The sequence below is a fragment of the Mus caroli genome, unplaced genomic scaffold (assembly GCF_978045245.1).
Source record: "Mus caroli unplaced genomic scaffold, Mus_caroli_1 scaffold_4, whole genome shotgun sequence".
NCBI classification, from domain to species: Eukaryota; Metazoa; Chordata; class Mammalia; order Rodentia; family Muridae; genus Mus; species Mus caroli.
Genome location: NW_028227259.1, coordinates 140,327,471 through 140,346,610, shown reverse-complemented (window position 1 = coordinate 140,346,610; position 19,140 = coordinate 140,327,471). Strand labels below are relative to the sequence as shown.

Genomic DNA, 19,140 nt, shown 5'->3' with positions numbered 1-19,140 from the left:
GTACCTGGTGCTGGGCGCTCGGGAAGCGCTCGCGCACGCGCCTGAACAGCTGCCGGAATGTGGCGCGGACGATGGCTGGACACGTGCGAACCGAGCGGCATATGGCGCTCAGCAGCGCCACCAAGTGGGCACGCAGCGTCTGTGCACTCTGCTCTAACACTTCAGCTTCGGTCTGTGGGCGGTGCAGCCCAGAACACCTGCAGGGGATTAAACAACAAACGGTCATGGTCAGCACTTGCGAATACTTGGCAGCTGGGGGTCCCATCTGACATTAGATTCAGAGAGAAAGGACATGTGAACCCAAACAAAAGGAACACCTTTACACAGGACCTGATTTAGCAAAGTTGTTCACCCAGTGATTACCCGGGCCTCACCCTACATCCTTAACTTCCACTTTGCTGGGGTCCAGCTCCACGTACTTCTTCTCCTCGAACACTCTGTCAATGATGGGGCCCAGGATGCCATGCAGATAGCGCATCCCTGCCACCTGAGAGCCACCATAAACCACACTAGTTAACCACTGTGTATACCATCTGCCTGGAGACTCAGATTTGGGCCAGATGCACAATTAGGGTGACTTCTCTACTGAATGTGTGCCTACATGCATGCATGGATAAATGAATGTATAGACGAATTAATTGATGGCTGATGAACGTGTCTGGCCTTCAAGGGCCCTAGACACAGGCAGAACTACCCTCTGTGGACGTGAGTCTTTGTCTGTGAGATGACCATACAATCTCACCTTCAGGAAAGACTCCATGGACTTTGAGGCCAGAGAATTGCTCCGGAAGAGGGTGTTGGCTTCACCTGCAAGCAGAAATTCTAGTGGGCAGGGGACTGGGTCAAGGCCTTGGAGGCAGGAAAACAGAGGACCTCGGGAATGGAGTCTTTAGCCTCTCAGTAAATGCCTTTCTCAACCCTTACCACCTGCCCCGCCTGGACTATTCTTTTTAGGAAGGGAGCAGTCTGGCCCCTTAGAGGGGCCGTTAGCCTCTTCCACCCTGCCTGGGACAAGTCCTCTCAGGCCTCACTGGTGCGGCCCAGCTCGAGCTGAAATAGCAGATCCAGAAAGTCCTTGGCCAGCCCCTGCCCCAGGAAGAGTTTGAGCAGGGTGGTGGCCACTTCCTGGCGACACTCGGCACTAGTTGTCTCCTCAATGACAGGAATCAGCCGTCCTGGGCCCTGCAGAAAGGGGGAAATGCTCAAACCCACAGAGAACCTAAACCTCCCCAGGGTTAAAACCTCAGAGCATCATGGGAAGGTGCAGAGAGTGGGGCCCTTTGGACATTGGTTAGTGACCTCCCAGACCCAAGGATCAGTTTATTGCTCTGTAGAATGGGTTCGGGACAGGTGAACTGCTCATCTAACCACAGCTGCTCCCAGTCTCCCTCAGGGGCTCCTCACCTGAGTGCCCAGCTTCACCTCCTGGCACAACAGTTGTACCAGGGGCTGGTAGCAGACGGACGGCAGCACTGTCTCATCCCGCAGCCGCACCTCCAACTGCAAGGAGCCCAGGTTGCCCCTGCAATGGGCAGCCTGTGATGTCTCCACCAGGGACCTCAGTTCCCTGGGCCTGGCCCACTCACAAAGGCTCAGGCCTTGGAGATTAGCAATGCATTCTCTCTGCTTACATCCATCAGCTACTCCCCTCCCACTGGGCCTTTCCCACAAGACACTTCCCGACTTGTTACCCAAAGCGCGTGCACACACACACACACACACACACACACACCAGTTTCCAAAGCTAGGTCCACCATGCCTCCTTGCTCCACTTGTGCATCCCAAGCTCCCATCACCTGGGAAGCAAATTGTTAAGCTAACAGGAAAATTTAGGCTCAAGTAAGTTAGGCCTCATGCCGTACATAGTAAATGTAGCCACCAAGATTTCTTACTGTGGGGCTCAGCAATTAAGAGCACTGACTGCTCTTCTAAAGGTCCTGAGTTCAATTCCCAGCAACCACGTGGTGGCTCACAACCATCTATAATGGGATCTGATGCCCTCTTCTAGTGTGTCAGAAGGCAGCTACAGTGTACTTACATATAAATAAAATAACTTAAAAAAAAAAGATTTCTCCCTGCGACTGCCCTTGGAGAAGACCTTGACTAAGTTGCTGTTTAGTGGCTCCCATCATCCTCCACACAGAGCACACTGAGGAAGCCGCTGCCGGCACACACCCCAAATACTGAAGCCATCAGACTGTCCTAGACTGCTGTACAGATGTCATAGGCTGGGCATACCCCTGGCCTAGAAGAACACAGACGAAGGATGTGGGACCTTCTTCAGGGATCTGAAGCTCAGTCTACCAAGGGGTGTGAGGGAGACCAAAACAAGCCAAAGAATTTTCTAGATGGGGCTACCAGACTGAGCAGAAAAGACAAGACACCAAGTTACATTAGCAAATTTTTAGTAACAATGTGGTGGCTTGAATTCTCAGCGATCTTTTTTTCCTCTTTGAGACCAGATCACACCTTGTAGATTCAGGCTAGCCTGGAACTCTGCAGTCACCTGACTCAGCTTCCCTAGGGCCTGGATTACAAGTGTGAACCACCTCATCTGGCTTGCATTCTTCCATTAAAAGAATCTCAGAAGGAGCTCAGTGGGAGTGCTTGCCTAGCATAATAAATCCTTGGGTTTGGTCCCCAGTGTGGCACATAATCCAGTGGGGGGGGGGAGTAGCCTGGGCTACATGAGACCCTGTCTCCAAAAAAAAAATTAACTATCTAAAATTTAATTTTGAGATAGGGTCTGGCTTTATCAACCCAACTAGCCTCCAATTTTTTGTTTTGTTTGTTTTGTTTTGTTTTTCGAGACAGGGTTTCTCTGTATAGCCCTGGCTGTCCTGGAACTCACTCTGTAGACCAGGCTGGCCTCAAACTCAGAAATCTGTCTGCCTCTGCCTCCCAAGTGCTGGGATTAAAGGCTGCACCACCACGCCTGGCGCCTCCAATTTTAAAACGGGAGTTACGAGCATGTGTCACTCTGCTTCACTCCATGTGTCCATGTGCACGGGCCACACTGCATAGCTAGAGAGTCTAGATGACCTGCTGAGCCATCTTGAGCCCAACGTGTGCTGGCACTTATCTGAATTGCACCTCGGTGGTACTGGAAACCCAGCCCGTGGCCTTGTGCCCACAGGGCAGGCACTCTTCAACTGGTACACCCCAACCTCGCCCTGCACCTCTGTTTTTGGAGACTCTTGAGGTTCAGAGTCATGGCTCCGGGGCACTCTCTCTAGGGACCATGGAACTGCAAGGAAGCCCTTTAAAGGGAAAGGACACGTTCTAGAAAATGCCAGAATATACAAAACCAGGAGATTCGTGCACAACATTGAGCTCAGAGGACAAGAACGTAAGAAGGGAGCAGGAAGCTCCCACCTAGCCGAGAAAGGTGCTGGGACCAGGGGACACTTGACCTTTCTTCCTCAGCACACACCCCAGGGCCCGCTGGTAGCACTCACTTGCCTCGATGGCTTTTGGACTGGTCAGGCTGCAGCTGGAACCAGCCCTCTTCCTTCTGGGCTGAACAAAGTCTCTGGACATTGACCGACACCTGGAATAGGGCAGACAAGGCTGGAACACTCAGGTTTCCTGGCTAGGTACGGAGCTTTCTTCTCGCTTTTTCTGAAGCTGGGGATAGAACCCAGGGCCTCACAGATGTTAAGCAAGTACTCCACCCCTGAGCCTCACCCCTCTCTCCTCCCTGGTAAATTCTAGGTAGGTGCTCTCCCACTGAGCGAGGCCATTAGGCAACAATAACTGTGATGACTTGACTGTCAACTTGACTACATCTAGAATTAACTGAAACCCAAAAATTGAGGGCACATCTGTGAGGGGTTTCTGCTTAGTTTGATGTGGGACGGTCTACTTTTTTGGGGGGTGGGGAGTGGTTTCCCCGTGTAGCCCTGGCTCTCCTGGAACTTACTCTGAGAACCAGGCTGGCCTTGAGCTTCAGAGATCAGCCTGCCTCTACCTCCCAAGTGCTGGGATTAAAGGTGTGCACCACCATCGTCTGCAGGGAAGCCCTACTAATTTGGATCTTTGATGTAGTAACCTTTTGCTTTCTGCCTGCTTGTCCTTGCCTCAATGACATTAGAGCCCACTTATTCGGGACTACAGCATACACTGAAGACCAGCTGTCTCAGCGGACTGAGCGACTACTGGATTCACAAAATGGACCACAGCCTGTAAGTCATTCCAATAAATCCCCCTTCTCTCTCTCTCTCTCTCTCTCTCTCTCTCTCTCTCTCTCTCTCTCTCTCTCTCTCTCTCTCTCTCTCTCTCTCTCTCCTTTCTATAGGTTCTGTTACTCTAGAGAACCCTGAAGACTACAAGAGCCTCATTCATTGTTTTCTTTTCTTTTCTCTCTCTCTCTCTCTCTTTCTTTCTTTTTCTTTTTTAGTTTTTCGAGACAGGGTTTCTCTGTGTAGCCCTGGCTGTCCTGGAACTCATTTTGTAGACCAGGCTGGCCTCGAACTCAGAAATCTGCCTGCCTCTGCCTCCCGAGTGCTGGGATTAAAGGCGTGCGTCACCACACCCAGCTGTTTTCCTTTTTAAAAGGAAACTTTCTGGGGCTGGAGAGATGGCTCAGTGGTTAAGAGTACTGACTGCTCTTCCAGAGGTTCTGAGTTCAATTCCCAGCAACCACGTGGTGGCTCACAACCATCTGTAATGGGATCTGATGCCCTCTTCTGGTCTGTCTGGAAACAACTACAGTGTACTCATATAAATAAAATAAATCTTTTAAAAAAAGACATTCTTAAAATTAAAAAAAAAAGACATTAAATTTTTTAAAAAGTCAGCTTTTTGTTTTGTTTTGTTTTGTTTTGTTTTGTTTGTTTTCCAGATAGGGTCTCAACTGTGTAGCACTGGCTGGCCTGGAACTCACTCTGTAGACCAGGCTGGCTTCAGACTCACAGAGATCCACCTGAGTGTTGGGATGAAAGGAGTGCACTACCACACCTGGCCTCTTTCTTTCTTTTGAACAGGGTCTTAGGTACTCCAGGAACTAGTGATCCTCCAGCCCCCACATCCCAGTTGCTGGATTGCAGACATGCACCACCAAGCCTGGTTTGTAATTCAGTTGTTGAGACAGGATCTCACTGTGTCATCCATGGTAGTTTCAGATCTGCAGCAATCCTCCTGCCTCCGACTCCCAAGTGCTGGACGAGCTGCGATGCCTGGCTTACTTTTTTTTATTTTCAATTCACTCAGCCTCAGCCTCCCAAATATCTGGGATGGCAGGCTTGTGCCACTAGGCTTGCCTTCAAGTATTGTTCTCCTAGGGCAGAGGGGCACCTTGCCCACCAGAGTGTGAGCAATCCTAATTTTACTGTCTGAGAAAGTGAGCGGCATAGCAGGAATGGAATATAGCCTGGGCAGGTTGGAGGTGTAGCCTGCGCATGTGAGGATGGGATGGGCTGAAGCAGGGTATGGTAGGGCTGATACTTACTTTGCCTAGAAAGTCATTCCGGCTAACAAGATCCCAGTCCCAGGCCTCCACCAGCAGTACTTCTGAGGCTCCTTTTTCCAACTCAAAATCAAATGTCTCATTCCAGCGTGGGTAGCAGGATTTCTTCACCACCTGCTCCAAAAGGGATAGTGGACTCAGTTCACAGGGCTACCCAGTGCCAGCATATGGCACCACTACCCCCAGATATCTCCTCTGGCTCTGTACTGGTAAATGCTTCCAGATCCAACCAGCAGTGGTGGAGCAAGCCTGTCACTCCAGCTACCCAGAAGGCCAGAAGACTAAAAGTTCAGGGCCAGCTTGTGCCACTTAGTGTGACTCTTAAAAAAAACAAAACAAAAAAAAAACCCTCAAACTTATGGATAAGGAAAATAATGATTGCGGCGGTGCCTGAATCCTGCTGCTAATATGAGATGAATTTTTGAGTGGGTAAAGGATGTCCCCAAAGCAACCCACCTACAAATATATAAATATGAGAAGAGGGCTGGGGGCGTGGCTCAGTGGTAGAACTCCTGCCTAGAATCCCCCAGTGAGGGGCTGGGGGTGTGGCTCAATGGTAGAGCCCCTGCCTACAATTCCCCAGGGAGGGGCTGGGGGCGTGGCTCAGTGGTAGAACCCCTGCCTAGCATGTTCCGAGTACAGGATTCAATCCCCTGTATTGAAGAAGTACTTGATGAGAGATAGGACATTTCTCCAAGGGGGAACTGAGGTCCAGAGTGAACAAGCAACGCATCTAAGGCCACACAACAAAACAGAGATTGCACTGAGAACCGGCTCTGGACAAGCTCCTGCAGGGTGCCACGCTCTGCTCTTCAGATGATGTTCACAGAGATAAGAAAATCAAGGTTCAGAAGCTGTTCCAGAGTTTTCACACACACCCCCCCCCCACTCCATCCCCTCCAGTCCCTCCAGTGTCCTCACCGAGGTCTCCTGGGTCCGGCCATTGTAGTGCACTCGGACAAAAGGGTCAGATGCGCCATTCCGATCTTTTGGTGCTAAGTCCCTGGGAGTGAAATGGGGACAGGGGATTACTGCTCCTGCAGCTTGTCTGCAGGATGGAGTGAATACAGCAGGCTGGGAAGGGCTGCCTCATTCATGGCTGTTGGACATCATACTGGCTGACTGCATGGCAACTCTCTCTCCCCAACTACGATCACTCACGGCCCCTTGCCTACCGGCTGTGAAGGCTACCAAACGCTAGTCTCCCAGAGATACCCTTCTGCCTGACTTGCTCAACAGAAGAGAAGGCAGGAACAGCTGGGAACGACCAGTCATACAGCACTCAGGAAGCTGAAGCAGGAGGATCGTGAGTTTGAGGCTAGCCTGAATGACATACTGTCAGTCTGAGACACATAGCAAGACTGTCTCAAAGAGCAGGTGTGGGCATCGAGCTCCCCTCCCCAACCTGCATAGAGGAGGCTGGTGTGGCTTGGCTGGAGTCCGTGGCGAAGAGGCAGGGGAGTGCGGGGGGCACATGTTTCTGTGATGAGTTGCAATGCATGCTTAAGTGATGTCCCAAGGACCTGAGGTTTGGTACTGTATGCAACCATGAGCATGAGTGTACAACACCGTGCCAGAGGCAGCTTGTGCCAGCATGGCTGAGGAGGGTGGGTGGAGGCAGATGGGAGGGGATGGTGGATGAGAGGAAGAATGGGGGCAGATAGGCTCCAGCCTCCGGGCAGCCTCAAGCTATTCAAAGTGTCAATCACGTAACATGCATCCTTCCATTGACCAGAGAGACCACTTCCTCCCAAATGGGCTAACTGTCTCGGGCATATTCAGTTTCTTTTGTGGAACTGGCTGGCTGGAGGCTGCCCAGGGGTGGACTGGAGAGACCAACCCTCCCACAACCCTGTCTGAACATGTTATTATTCCCTTTGCCTCCACGAGAGAGGAGAACACACAAACACACACACACACACACACACAGACACACACTCACACTCACAGGACAGGGAGAAGGCTGGAGCCAGAAGGGAAGTGTCTGTGAGTCACAACCAGGCCCAGACAGGAGTGGGGACAGCAGTTAAAAATACCCCAAGGCTGAAGTTGGACCTGTCACAGGTGACTCAGGCCCACAGAGCCATCCCAGCTATTATCCCACCCCCACACCCTGCCTGGACATATCAAGAACTTTTCTCCTTCCAACCCCATGAGAGAGCATACACAACACAGACACACAACACACACCCACACCATAGTACACACCATACACATGCACAAACATGCCACACATACCACATACATATGCACATGTGAACACACACAGGAGAAGTTTATGTACTGGGTCTGGCTAAGGAAACCCAGACCTAAGAGTGGGACATTGGTATCTGAACACAGTTCAAGGATTCACAAAACAGCCTGGCAATGGTGTCACGTGCCTTCAATCTCAGCACTCAGGGAGGCAGAGGCAGGAGAATCTCTATGAGTTTGAGGCCAGTCTGATCTACAGAGAGAGCACCAGGGTCAGCCAGGGTTACTCTGCTCCCCTATGTTTTGAGACCTAAGTTCCACTTTTGAGCATGGTTTCAGGCCGAGTAAGGTGGGGCCCCTACAATCCCAGCACTCAGGAGGATGTGACAGTTGGGTCATGAGTTCAAGGCCAGCCTGGGCTACAGAGGAAGACCCTTTCTCATAATAAAAGCCAGGAAAGCTGTGGCTCAGTTGGTAGAGCGCTTGCCCTGGGTCTGCGCCCTAGCACAGCATAAACTGGATATTGTGGTTCACACAGGTAACTCCAGAACAGGTAAGTGGAGGTAAGAGGACCCTGGATCATGGTCATCAATGCTACAAGGCTAAACCTTGTCTCAAAAGAGAAAAGAGAGATGGAGACAGACAGACAGACACACCCACACCTACAGAGAGAGAGAGGGAGAGGGAGAGGGAGAGGGAGAGGGAGAGGGAGAGGGAGAGGGAGAGGGAGAGGGAGAGGGAGAGGGAGAGGGAGAGGGAGAGGGAGAGGGAGAGGGAGAGAGAGAGAGAATGAATTCAGAGTCCAGAGGTGGTGGCACACGCCTTTAGTCCCAACACTTTGGGAGGCAGAGGCAGACGGATCTAGGAGTTTGAGCCCAGCCTGGTCTACAGACCAAGTTCCAGGACAGCCAGGGCAATTTCACGGAGAAACTGTCTCAACAAAACAAAACAAGAAAATTCAGATCAATTGTTCGTTTAGACTAAGCCCCGTCAGAGTCGGGGCTCTGGCATCTGGACAGTCAGGTCATCTCTTGAGAGGAGGAGGAGGAAGAAGAGACGACCAGGCCTCCCCCACACCCCTCCCCCAGCCGTCTCACCTCGCCTCAAGCACCGCGCAGCGCAGCCGGCTGGCATGGACCCCTGGCACCACCTCCAGGCGCAGGTGGATCTCACCCTGCACCTCCTCGTTCGGGTCCACCTCCACCAGGTGGGTCCATCCACTGAATCCTGCAGGGCTTCATGTCAGTCAAGGATGGGCCCCACCCCTCCACGCCCGACGACCTACCATAGCTTCCCCATCACTCCCTTGGAGTCCTCTGGATATTTCCAGTGACAGATGGGGGAAACTGAGGCGCAGGGGCTGAGCAGCAGTTGGAAGTGCTGAGATATCTGTTTATTGATTGTGTGGGGTTATGCCCATTTGAGCCAGGCTGAGCGGCCAGGGAACTCTCGGGATCTTCCTGTCCCTGACAATGCTGGAGTTATAGTCACAAATAGTCATGCCTCGTTTTTACTCGAGTCCTGGGGATTTGAACTCCAGTCCTCTTGCTTTCACAACAAGCACCCTTCCTTGCTAAGTCACCTCCCTAGTCCCCTATATTTTAAAGATTTGTTTATTTTATTTTATATGAGTACACTGTAGCTGTCTTCAGACACACCAGAAGAGGGCATCAGATCCCATTTGTTGTGAGCCACCATGTGGTTTCTGGGAATTGAACTCAGGACCTCTGGAAGAGCAGTTGGTGCTCTAAACCACTGAGCCGTCTCTCCACACACACACTCCTTTTTTTTTTTTTTTTAATTATGAAGCAGAATCTCATGTAGCCCAGGCTAGCCCCATTCAGATCCTATAGCTGAGGATGACCTCCCACTCCCGATCCTCCTGCCTCCACCTCCCCAATGCCAGGATTACAGGCATGCACAAACACAGCTCCTAGGCCTTTGGTTACAGGCTCCTGACCCCCACTGGTTGTGGAAATCTCTACTCTATCCTCAGTTTTCCCACCTTGAAACATGAGAACGGTGGCTCCCTCCAGGCTATAGGAATGATGATCTGAAAACCAGATGGGAACTACAAGGGACCCACCGCAGGGAAGTGTACCAGGGCACCTGGACAGCTCAGGCTGCCACAAGAGAAGCTGCTGGCCTGGCCATGTCAGGAGGTCTTGTGAGTCAGCAAAGTCTGCCACCCCCTCATCCCCACCCCCAGCCTCACAGACAGGAACAGGTGTGTGCCCCAGGAAGCCAGGGGCCCAGTCAAAGGCTCAGCTGGCAGAGCCCAAAGCACCCATGAACTCCTGGGCTCGACTATCTGAAAAGTCCAGAGAGGTCGAGACCTGTCTGAAGTTACACAGTGAGACCTGGGCAGGCTGTGTGCATTCCGGAAGAAATAATCCAAGTGGCCCTGCAGTCTGAACCAGCATCAGGCCAATTCACTAGGGTTTGGGACTCATGTGGAGGGACCCGGTGGAAAATAAGAGCTACACTGAGTGGTAGAAGTGCCAGATGCTAAGTAGATCAGCGGAGAAGTGGGGCATCTTACCCTTTGGGTGAGAGGCTAGCGTGTCCCTCGTAAGGCAGACCTTCCCGATCACATCGTCCCGGCTAGGGGTGGAGATAGAGTCAGAGCTGAACTATGAAACCAGTTTGCCTGGAGCCCAGCAAGCTCAGCTCTTACAGCTCTGCCCCCATCCTCCAGGGAGCCATCAGTTGCAGGACGGCACAATAGAGCAGAACACAGAATGCCTGTGCAGGCTGTAGACACTCTCATGGTACATGACACACTTCTGCATGTGAGATCTTCAACACACCAAACCCATGCCCTCTGGGTGCCCACTTCATAGGTCATACCACAATGCACATTTGTGCTCACATGCGTGCACATATGCATACATTTGTGTGTGGCAGGTCAATACGCAGGCACAGTCCCACCTCTCCTCAGGCCCTCTGGACATCCCCACCAGGCTATAAAGAGGACGCAGAGAGACCAGCAGTCACAGCAATGGTCACATCCTGGTCCAGCTGCAGAGCAGGTGAGCTTACCTAAGGGCATCCTCATCCATGACATAGAAGGCCACCGTGTGGAACGTGGGGGGCAAGTGTACTTGGTAGTCTTCACCCCAGAAGGGGCACAGGGTCTTCCACACAGTGGCTGTCCTGTAGGAGAAGACACCTCAAGGTCTGGCCAAGCTACCCACAACGTCATTGCGTCTGATACCTGGTAACCGCATAGAACGGACCCTTCCCATCTTCCCGCCTTAGCTGGTGGCCTCCTGTTCACCCTGGATCCATGTGCAGTTGCTGTACATTTGGGGAAACCGACCCCATGGTTGACAATAGCTCAAGGTAGTGGTATCGTGGCGAAGCAGGGACACCCTCCCCCAAGAACAAAGCTGTCAGTCAATTCATGGGATTCAATAGGGTTTCGTGGGAGCTGAAGTCATGAGGGGCCGGAATGGAAGCTCAGAGGGCAGTCCCCACTACTTCTCAGACAGGTCATGAGGAATGCAGCGGTCTCTGTTTCTGTCTGTATGCTACACTTAGAACTGCTATGTCCCTCTCCCTGCCTGCTGCCCATGGTTTAAAGAAAGCCCAAGCTTAGGCTTAGTTTGCCAACTGATACTAGGGATCAGCAATGGCTGCCCAGTCCAGATGTGCTGTACAGCCCAGTAGCTTTAGAGAGTGGGGTCTGGGTGAGGGGCAGGGTAGGACAGCAACAGCAGCCCATGGGTTGGAGTTGGTGAGCTAGCTCATCCAACATCCAGCCGGACGGCCTGGGGCCCAGACGGTGGAAGGAGAGAACCAACCCCGGCAGATTGTTCTTGGACATCCAGCTACAAGCTGTGGCATGCTCTCTTCTCTCACCTCTAAATAAATAAATGAATGTAAAAAAAAAAAATTAGGTTGGGCAGTAGTGGCACTCGCCTTTGATCCCAGGACAAGAGAGGCAGACATAGGTGGATCTCTGAGTTTGAGATCAGCCTGGTCTACAAAGTGAGTTCTAGGACAGGCAGGGTTGTTACACAGAGAAACAGAAGAAGAAGAAGAAGAAGAAGAAGAAGAAGAAGAAGAAGAAGGAGGAGGAGGAGGAGGAGGAGGAGGAGGAGGAGGAGGAGGAGGAGGAGGAGGAGGAGGAGGAGGAGGAGGAGAAGGAGGAGAAGGAGGAGAAGGAGGAGAAGGAGGAGAAGGAGGAGAAGGAGGAGAAGGAGGAGAAGGAGGAGAAGGAGGAGAAGAAGGAGAAGAAGGAGAAGGAGAAGAAGAAGAAAGAAGAAGAAGAAGAAGAAGAAGAAGAAGAAGAAGAGGAGGAGGAGGAGGAGGAGGAGGAGGAAGAGGGAGGAAGAGGAAGAAGAAGAGGAGGAGGAGGAGGAGGAGGGGAGGGGGAGGAGGAAGAGGAGGGAGAAGAGGAAGAGGAAGAAATCAGGCAGATAGACAGTGCAGCCAGAGGAAGTAGCTCTTCTGGGCTTGAAGAACAGATTGAGTAAGAATAATCTCTAAAAGAGTCTCTCAGAGAGAGGGGCCCCAAGTCAGAGCACAACAAAGTTCTGGTGTCAGCCAGACTTGACTCCAACCTGGGTTTGTCAGCTTCTTAGGCGTGAGAGACCCTGGGCAAATGACTTAGTCTGAGCCTTATTTCCCCGTCTGTAAATGGGGTTTAATGATACAGTAGCCGCTGTAATGAATCCCGAAGGGCTGATAAAGGGTTAGTGGAGAGACTGGTGGATAGTTCTGGAACTGCCCATCACTAAGTCTCTCTGGGTGGTAAAGTTTACAAAGATGGACCCGGGCAGGTGACAGTTGCACACCTGCAGGGCAGTAGACAAGGATAGCCTTGAGGTCTATGATTGACAGGACGAGTTCTAGGTGGGTCTTTCTCACTGAGACAGTATGAGAGTCCCGAAGGGACTCTGGGCCTTCATCCAAATCCCGAAGGAGCAGGTGGCTGGATGAGGGAGGTCAGCCCCGCCCCCTAGCTTCAGGAAGGAAGCCATACCTGATGATGGGTTCATTGTCCACCTTCACGATGCAGTAGGGGTCGCTGCTGCCCGTGCTGCAAAACATACCGGCAAGGGACAGGGCTGGTTAGGTGACTGATGAGGACCAGGCTGGGATCATGGATAAACTTTAGGAGGCATGACGGTGTTGGGGACGGGGCTAGGGACTTTAAGGGAGTGAGAAATTAAGATGGAAAATTGACTGGGGGCGCAACCTCAGTGGGACTGAAACAAGTTTAGAGGGGCCTGGGGTGGGGCCAGGGTATGTAGCACTGAGAGGGACCCTTGCTGGAGGGATTGAGGAAGGGGTTGTAGGACAAGCCCAATAATACAGAACCACTGTGGGGCGGGGCTTTGTAAAAAGCTAGGACCTGGGCGGGGCTTGGGAGGCTATAGGGGTGGGGCTGGGGGTGGTGGAGGCTTAGTAGGGAAGCTTCTCGCTGCCGGGCCAGAGAGAAGCTTGCTGGGGGTGAAGCTTGTAAGAAACACTAGAGGTGAGGCTTTAGGGCAGATCTGGCTCCCAGGTGAGGCTCTCTGCCCACTGCTCCTCCTCACCCTTAACAGTCTCAGCAACAAGGGCCAGGCGTCTTTCCGCACCTCTGACCTCCCTGTATGTTTCCCTCTAAGTCTTTACCCTACCGTCCCTGCCTCATGGGGCAGCCTTCTCCAGTAAGAACCCTCTCCTACATCGGAGACAGTAGGGCTCCCCTGGGATCTGGCCGGCTAACCCTCCTGCTACACTTTGATCCTTAGCACCCCAGGCCTGGCAGGAGTGTCCTACCTACAGGGCTGTGAGCTACGCATGTGTAAGTACCTTCTCTTGTAGCTGAGCACAGGACTTGGCCCAAGACAGGGGCCTACTGCTTACTAAATGGATAATCCTGAAAAAGGAGGACTGGAGAAGGCAAGCCCAGGACTTGGTGCTGGGCTTGGTGTATATGTGTATACATATACATTTGGCATATATATATATATATATGCATATATATATATGTATATGGCATATATATATATATGCCAAATCCTAGATTTGGGTTCTACAGGTTATGAGAGAATAGTGGGCAAAGAGAGGGTATGTGTAGAACTATCCCTGGGGTTTGCCATTTATAAAAAGGAAGTGTATTTATATGATTGAAGCTAGGGGAATTCCAATTTCTACTTCCCAATTCCCACCCCACCCCACCCCACCCCCACCCAATCCCGGGGTTCTCCTGAATGTTAAATGAGGGGTCTAAGGCTGAGCCATGTTCTCCAGGCTGTCAAGGGAAGATTCTAAACAGGTGTTTATGCTGTTTAGCCACGTCCTCGGCACTTCATTGGGGGATTCTAGGCCAGGGCCAAACAGATGAGCCACCTCCCCTGGAGACCCTCATGAGGGAGGTGGGGGGAGGAATCCTAGGCCTGCCTCTCAGTTTTGTTCCCGGTTTCAATAAATTTCTAATGGGACCTTTGAGGCAGGAGATGCCACTGGGATCAAAAGTCTCCTGCATCCCCCCTCAAAAACAAAACAAAACAAAACAAATACAAAAACAAAACAGGAAACATCTGCCCAGACTGTTTGGCTTTGGGAAAGTGGGAAGTGTAACGCCAACTCATAGAGTAGCTTCCCCGAGTCTCTGAGACAGCAAAAGGCTGGTGCACACAAGGTCATCGATACTATCGATACTGGTGGCATCCCTGACTCTTTTTTTTTTTTTTTTTTTTTTGGTTTTTGGTTTTTCGGGACAGGGTTTCTCTGTATAGCCCTGGCTGTCCTGGAACTCACTCTGTAGATCAGGCTGGCCTCGAACTCAGAAATTTGCCTGTCTCTGCCTCCCAAGTGCTGGGATTAAAGGCCACCACCGCCCAGCCATCCCTGACTCTTGATGTCTGTGATCACACAAGTCCTCTCCTCAGTGAGTTTCCTTCCAGAATCCCTAATGTGCATCACAGCAGCCCAAAGCTGGAAGACTCCAGGCCCCAAAGTGCACCCCAGGATGCTGGATGCCTGGAGCAGAGGTACACGCCCCACGTGGATGCTGGGAACTGACCTGGTCTTCTGCAAGTGCAGAAAGCATTCTAAACCACAGAGCAGCCTCCAGCAGCCTTTGGGCGGTCTTTCTGTTATTTCCTTTTTTTTTTTTTTTTTTGAGGCAGCTTCTCACTCTGTAACCCAGCCTAGTCTCGGGCCTTTGATCCTCCTGCCTCTGCCTCCTGAGCACTGTGCCACAGGGTTCAGCTTCTGTCTGGCCTGTGACCTGCCAGAGGGTCCCCTCTGCCTTGCTATTGCAGCCTACCTCAGAGGTTCCTTGGGGTGGAGAACCCTCCTTTTCACTGCCATTCCAGCGGAATTCAGCCTTGGATGCCTGAGTGAATGGTGTTTCTAAACGGGACCAATCATAGCAAGGGCTCAGAGGTAGGAACATAACGGGGTGGGCTGAATAGTGAGGACTGGAAGAATGGCCCAGAAGGCAGGAACAGGGTCATGCAGGAACAGGGTTGCATGGACAGGTCCCCAGTGTACAGAGCAGGCCCAGCAGCAGTCCTGTTCCCTTCTCATATACTCTCCGCCCTGGTGAGACTTGTGGAAGTGCGCCTCGTCTTCCACCATTCATTCCTTCCTCAAGCCAGTGGCCACTGGCCCGGTCTGGCGACTTGTAGGCCTCTCTATATTTAGGGCCTTGGCTGTTTCTAGACTGGAAGAGGAAGGAGAGGGCAAACCCCGAAATAGCCCTAGGCTTGTCCCCAGGGCCACAGACAGGTTGAAGGAGCCAGTGGGGCACTAGTCACCGTGGGACTCAGCTTTTACCCAGCTGACTTGGGTACCCAGGAATGGAAGGATGAGTGGGCAGAGAGAGGTAGTATCAGAACACTGCTCGCAATGGCAGCTACAGAAGACTAAATACAAAGGGGTCTACAAGTGTGGTGGGTGGCACGCTCATGTGTCATATACCTTAGGAAGGAAGGGCAGGAGGATGAAGAGTTTGAGACCAGCCTGGGATGCCTGGTGAGGTATGCATCCCGATGGTGCAGGGAATACTAAGACAATGAATGAGTCACAGTTCCTGTGCTCACACTTGTCAGGGGCTGGCAACCTCCGGAGGCTTCTAGGTGACCAAAATGTCCAAGGGCAAGGACAGAACCTCAGAGTTCTTCCCAAAGGCACTAGGAATAGCATCAGATAGGAAATGTGAGAAAGGCCCTGTAGGATGAATAGGAGTTTGGGGGGGGGCGTGTCTAAAAGGAATGTCAGAGGGTCTCTAATATTTAAAAGCAGGTTTTGTCAAGAGAGAAGGCCAAATGTGGGGATTGGCGGTTATGAGATGGCTCAAGAGGTGACTTTCAGTTCGAAACTGCGTGCCCTCAGCCGGCTACCAGGTGCAAGCACATGGATGGTGATTAGGGATGTAAGAAGGGGCGAGTAGGGCAGGCTGAGAAGCAGGGCCAGGGAAGAGATTCCAGAATCAGGACCCAGGGCCCTGGGTGGCCCCTTCCCTGGGCATGGAGACCTCTTCTCAGAGTCCCAGAGCCACGGGTGAGGCCCAGGTAGGCACAGCCCAAGAGCTTCTGGAGGTTGACGCCAGAGCCAGCTGCTGGCAGGGATGGGGAGGAGGTGACAGACGGAAGGGGCTGCTCCTCCCAGCAGACACCAGCCAGAGGAAGCCAAGATGACCTGGTTTACCAATGCCCAGGGAAGGAAGGGGGGCCTAAGGGCTTGCCGGAGGGTGTAGGGGACTGAGAAGGCCTGGAGAGCTGGGGCCTGAGATCCCGTTGAGGCTCATCCAGCCTCCACCCTAGAGACCTAATTTCCACTGGAGCCCCTCCTCCCTTTATGCACAGAAACCCACCTTAAGTCAGCCCACCCTCCTCCCTCCCCATTGCCATGGCAACTGCTGAGCTGGCCTCTTCAGGCCCAGGGGGCCTTGAACTGGAACCACTCCTGGCGCTGAGAGTGCTGGGAGAGCCCGCCTGTCCGTCGGAGAGATGAACACACACACACACACACACACACACACACACACACACCTCCCCTACTTCTCAGTTCTCTGTAGCCAGGAAACCCACCGGGACCCGGAGCGAACTTTGAACCCTAGGTCTCTGCCCCGCCCTTTCTTCGGTTTTATGATCGTCGCTTCTCCCCGACACTAGGATTTCAAGCACTTGGGTCCAGAAAGGGAAACTGAATCTTTGCAAATGAGGACATAAGAAAGCCACGAGACACGTTCTAGGAGTCACGCAGTTGACCTCGGGAACTCACTAAAAACAGTGTGACAAAGGGGTGTCTGAAAGCTCCCCAAATCTGGCGATGGATTAGAGGAAACTTTATTAAGGATGGTAATGCATTTTAGGAGCCCTAGATTCACGACCTTGCTTTGACACCACCAGCTAACATTTCGTGTCTGTCGGCATCGGTTTTCTAATCTGTAAAGTGGTCCGAGGAGAAATGCCTTGCAGGGAGCGATTAAAGGGAGAGGCCCGGCAAAGTCAAGGGAGATAAATCCTGCCTCTATGCATCCCTCCTGTCCCCCTGACCTACACCCCCATCCCCACTTTTCACACCTGCATGCCTTGCCCAAATGAATAGCGAATAGCGAACAAGTCCAGCGGACAACTCTTGGGGTTGTTATGGACTCCCAAACTACAGAGAGGGGGGGGGGCACTCTGCCCCTTTCAGCCACACCCTGGGCAGTTCTTACGATGCCACCCCAGTGCCAGTTTCAGTCTTTTAAAACTCCTGCCCCCTATGAGCCCCGGCTTCCTGCTGTTCCCAGGTGGAGAAGCCCCTTCCTTGTCTCTAGCCCTCCGCCTCTAGCTTGCCCCTCCACCCTGTCAGGCATCCACAGCAAATCTCGCTGTCCCCATTTTCCTAGCCAGTCTCCCTCCGTGGCTGTACACGCCACACCCTCTCCGCTGCTCTCCTTGTGGGGAAGCCCTAAGGACCCCCCGCAAAGGTCAAGTATATAAAAGGGGATCCCATCAAAGTTGGGGTGGCCATCACCCCTACCCACTACTCACATGTCTTTGGCGGGCAGATTTTTCCCTTCTACGATTCGGATGGACAGTGAACTGCGCTTGGCCATTGCGGGTCGGCGACGTGGAGGCCTAGCGGGGAGGGGTTCGGACGCATGGGTCCCCTCTCGGGGTAAGGAGGGGGAACAGTGCGAGTGGCGCTGCAGGCAGGCGGGTGCGGAGGCCAGAGAGGGGAGCGCTGGGGCTGAGGGATCTCCGCTACTCCATTCACCCCTCCCCGCCCCTCCTGCGAGGGCGGGGAGACACTGCGTGAAAGGACCAATCAGCATCCTGGCTGCCCAGAATGGGCGCGGCCTATGCGGCTTGCGTCCCTCATTGGCCACCTGGAGGGAGGGAGGGCGGGGCCTGCCCCGAAGTGTAGCTGCTGGCACCCGGAGATTCTTCCACAACCAGGATCCCTCGTGGGGCTCGCGATTCCCAGAGAGCGAGCCGAGGCTCACGGAGGGACCTGGGCGTGCAGCATAGCTGCAAATCCATTAATGGACGCACGCTGGGAGTAACTTGTCTGTGACAGGCCTGGAAAGATGTGAAGACTCAGGCAGTTGGGAAAGTTTGAGGACATCAAATCTGGAAAACAGGATTGTTTGGGGCGTGTTTGTATGGTGGTTTCGTGTGTGTTCAGGTGTAGAGGCCAGAGATCACCCTCCGATTTCATTCTTCAAGATCCGTCCACCATTTATTTATTTGTTTATTTATTTTTGAGACTGGGTTTCTCTGTGTAGCCCTAGCTGTCCTAGAACTATCTCTACAGACCAGGCTGGGCTCGAATCCAAAGATTCACTTGTCTCTGCCTCCCAAGTGTTGGGATTAAAAGCCTGCACCACCACCTCCAGGCTCTGGCTACCTTTTTAAATTTTTTGGTTTTTATTGGCTGATTGATTAGGGTGTGGCTTACGTGCGGCGGTCCCAAGTGGAAGTCAGAGGACACCCGCAAGAATCTTTTCTTTACTTTCACCAAATGGGTCCCAGGGATCAAACGCAGATTATCAGGCTTGGGCAGGAGTCTTTATCTATCGACCCATCTCCCCTTCCCACCTTGTAAGACACAAGGTCTCTCATTGGCTTGAAACCTCCCCAGTAGTCTAGACTGGCTGGCCAGTGAGACGCCAGGATCCACCTTTCTCCGTCTTGCCCACTTCTGGAGTTCTTTACAGGAGGCAGGCGGATTTCTGAGTTCGAGGCCAGCCTGGTCTACAGAGTGAGTTCCAGGACAGCCAGGGCTATACAGAGAAACCCTGTCTCGAAAAACCAAAAAAAAACAAAACAAAACAAAACAAAAAAACCCAAAAAACAAAACAAGGGTGCAGCACCGTGCCTAGCTATCCATTAGTCCTGGGAACGAACGATTCTTCTGCTTGCAAAGCAGTTTAGCAATAGAACCATACTTACCTAGCCCTAGATCTGCATTCCAGCCCGCCATCGCTGCCCATACTGGTGACCAAACCTAGGTCCTTGAGTGTCCTGGTCAAGAATTCTGCC

General features: G+C 52.4%; 1 protein-coding gene across 3 annotated transcripts in view; it reads right to left on the bottom strand.

Annotated features, from left to right (window-relative positions):
- Positions 1–17,853, bottom strand: part of Rasa4b (RAS p21 protein activator 4B) — a 28,014-nt gene extending 10,161 nt beyond the window's left edge. For 2 of the 3 annotated variants that reach the window (XR_015047005.1, XM_085837297.1), the window contains exons 1-13: positions 17,647–17,853; positions 12,651–12,707; positions 10,703–10,816; positions 10,203–10,264; positions 8,758–8,887; positions 6,389–6,470; positions 5,450–5,581; positions 3,459–3,550; positions 1,405–1,522; positions 1,032–1,182; positions 743–807; positions 375–487; positions 5–197 (exon numbers count right to left, since the gene is read on the bottom strand). Coding sequence is in view for 2 of the 3 variants with exons in the window: in XM_085837297.1 (XP_085693423.1) it covers positions 5–197; positions 375–487; positions 743–807; positions 1,032–1,182; positions 1,405–1,522; positions 3,459–3,550; positions 5,450–5,581; positions 6,389–6,470; positions 8,758–8,887; positions 10,203–10,264; positions 10,703–10,816; positions 12,651–12,707; positions 17,647–17,711 (1,374 nt within the window). In the remaining variant the exon portion in view is untranslated. Of the gene's footprint in view, positions 1–4; positions 198–374; positions 488–742; positions 808–1,031; positions 1,183–1,404; positions 1,523–3,458; positions 3,551–5,449; positions 5,582–6,388; positions 6,471–8,757; positions 8,888–10,202; positions 10,265–10,702; positions 10,817–12,650; positions 12,708–17,646 lie in introns of those variants that run through there. The other variant, XM_085837298.1, reaches the window with a different exon arrangement.
- Between the last annotated feature and the right edge of the window lie 1,287 nt (positions 17,854–19,140).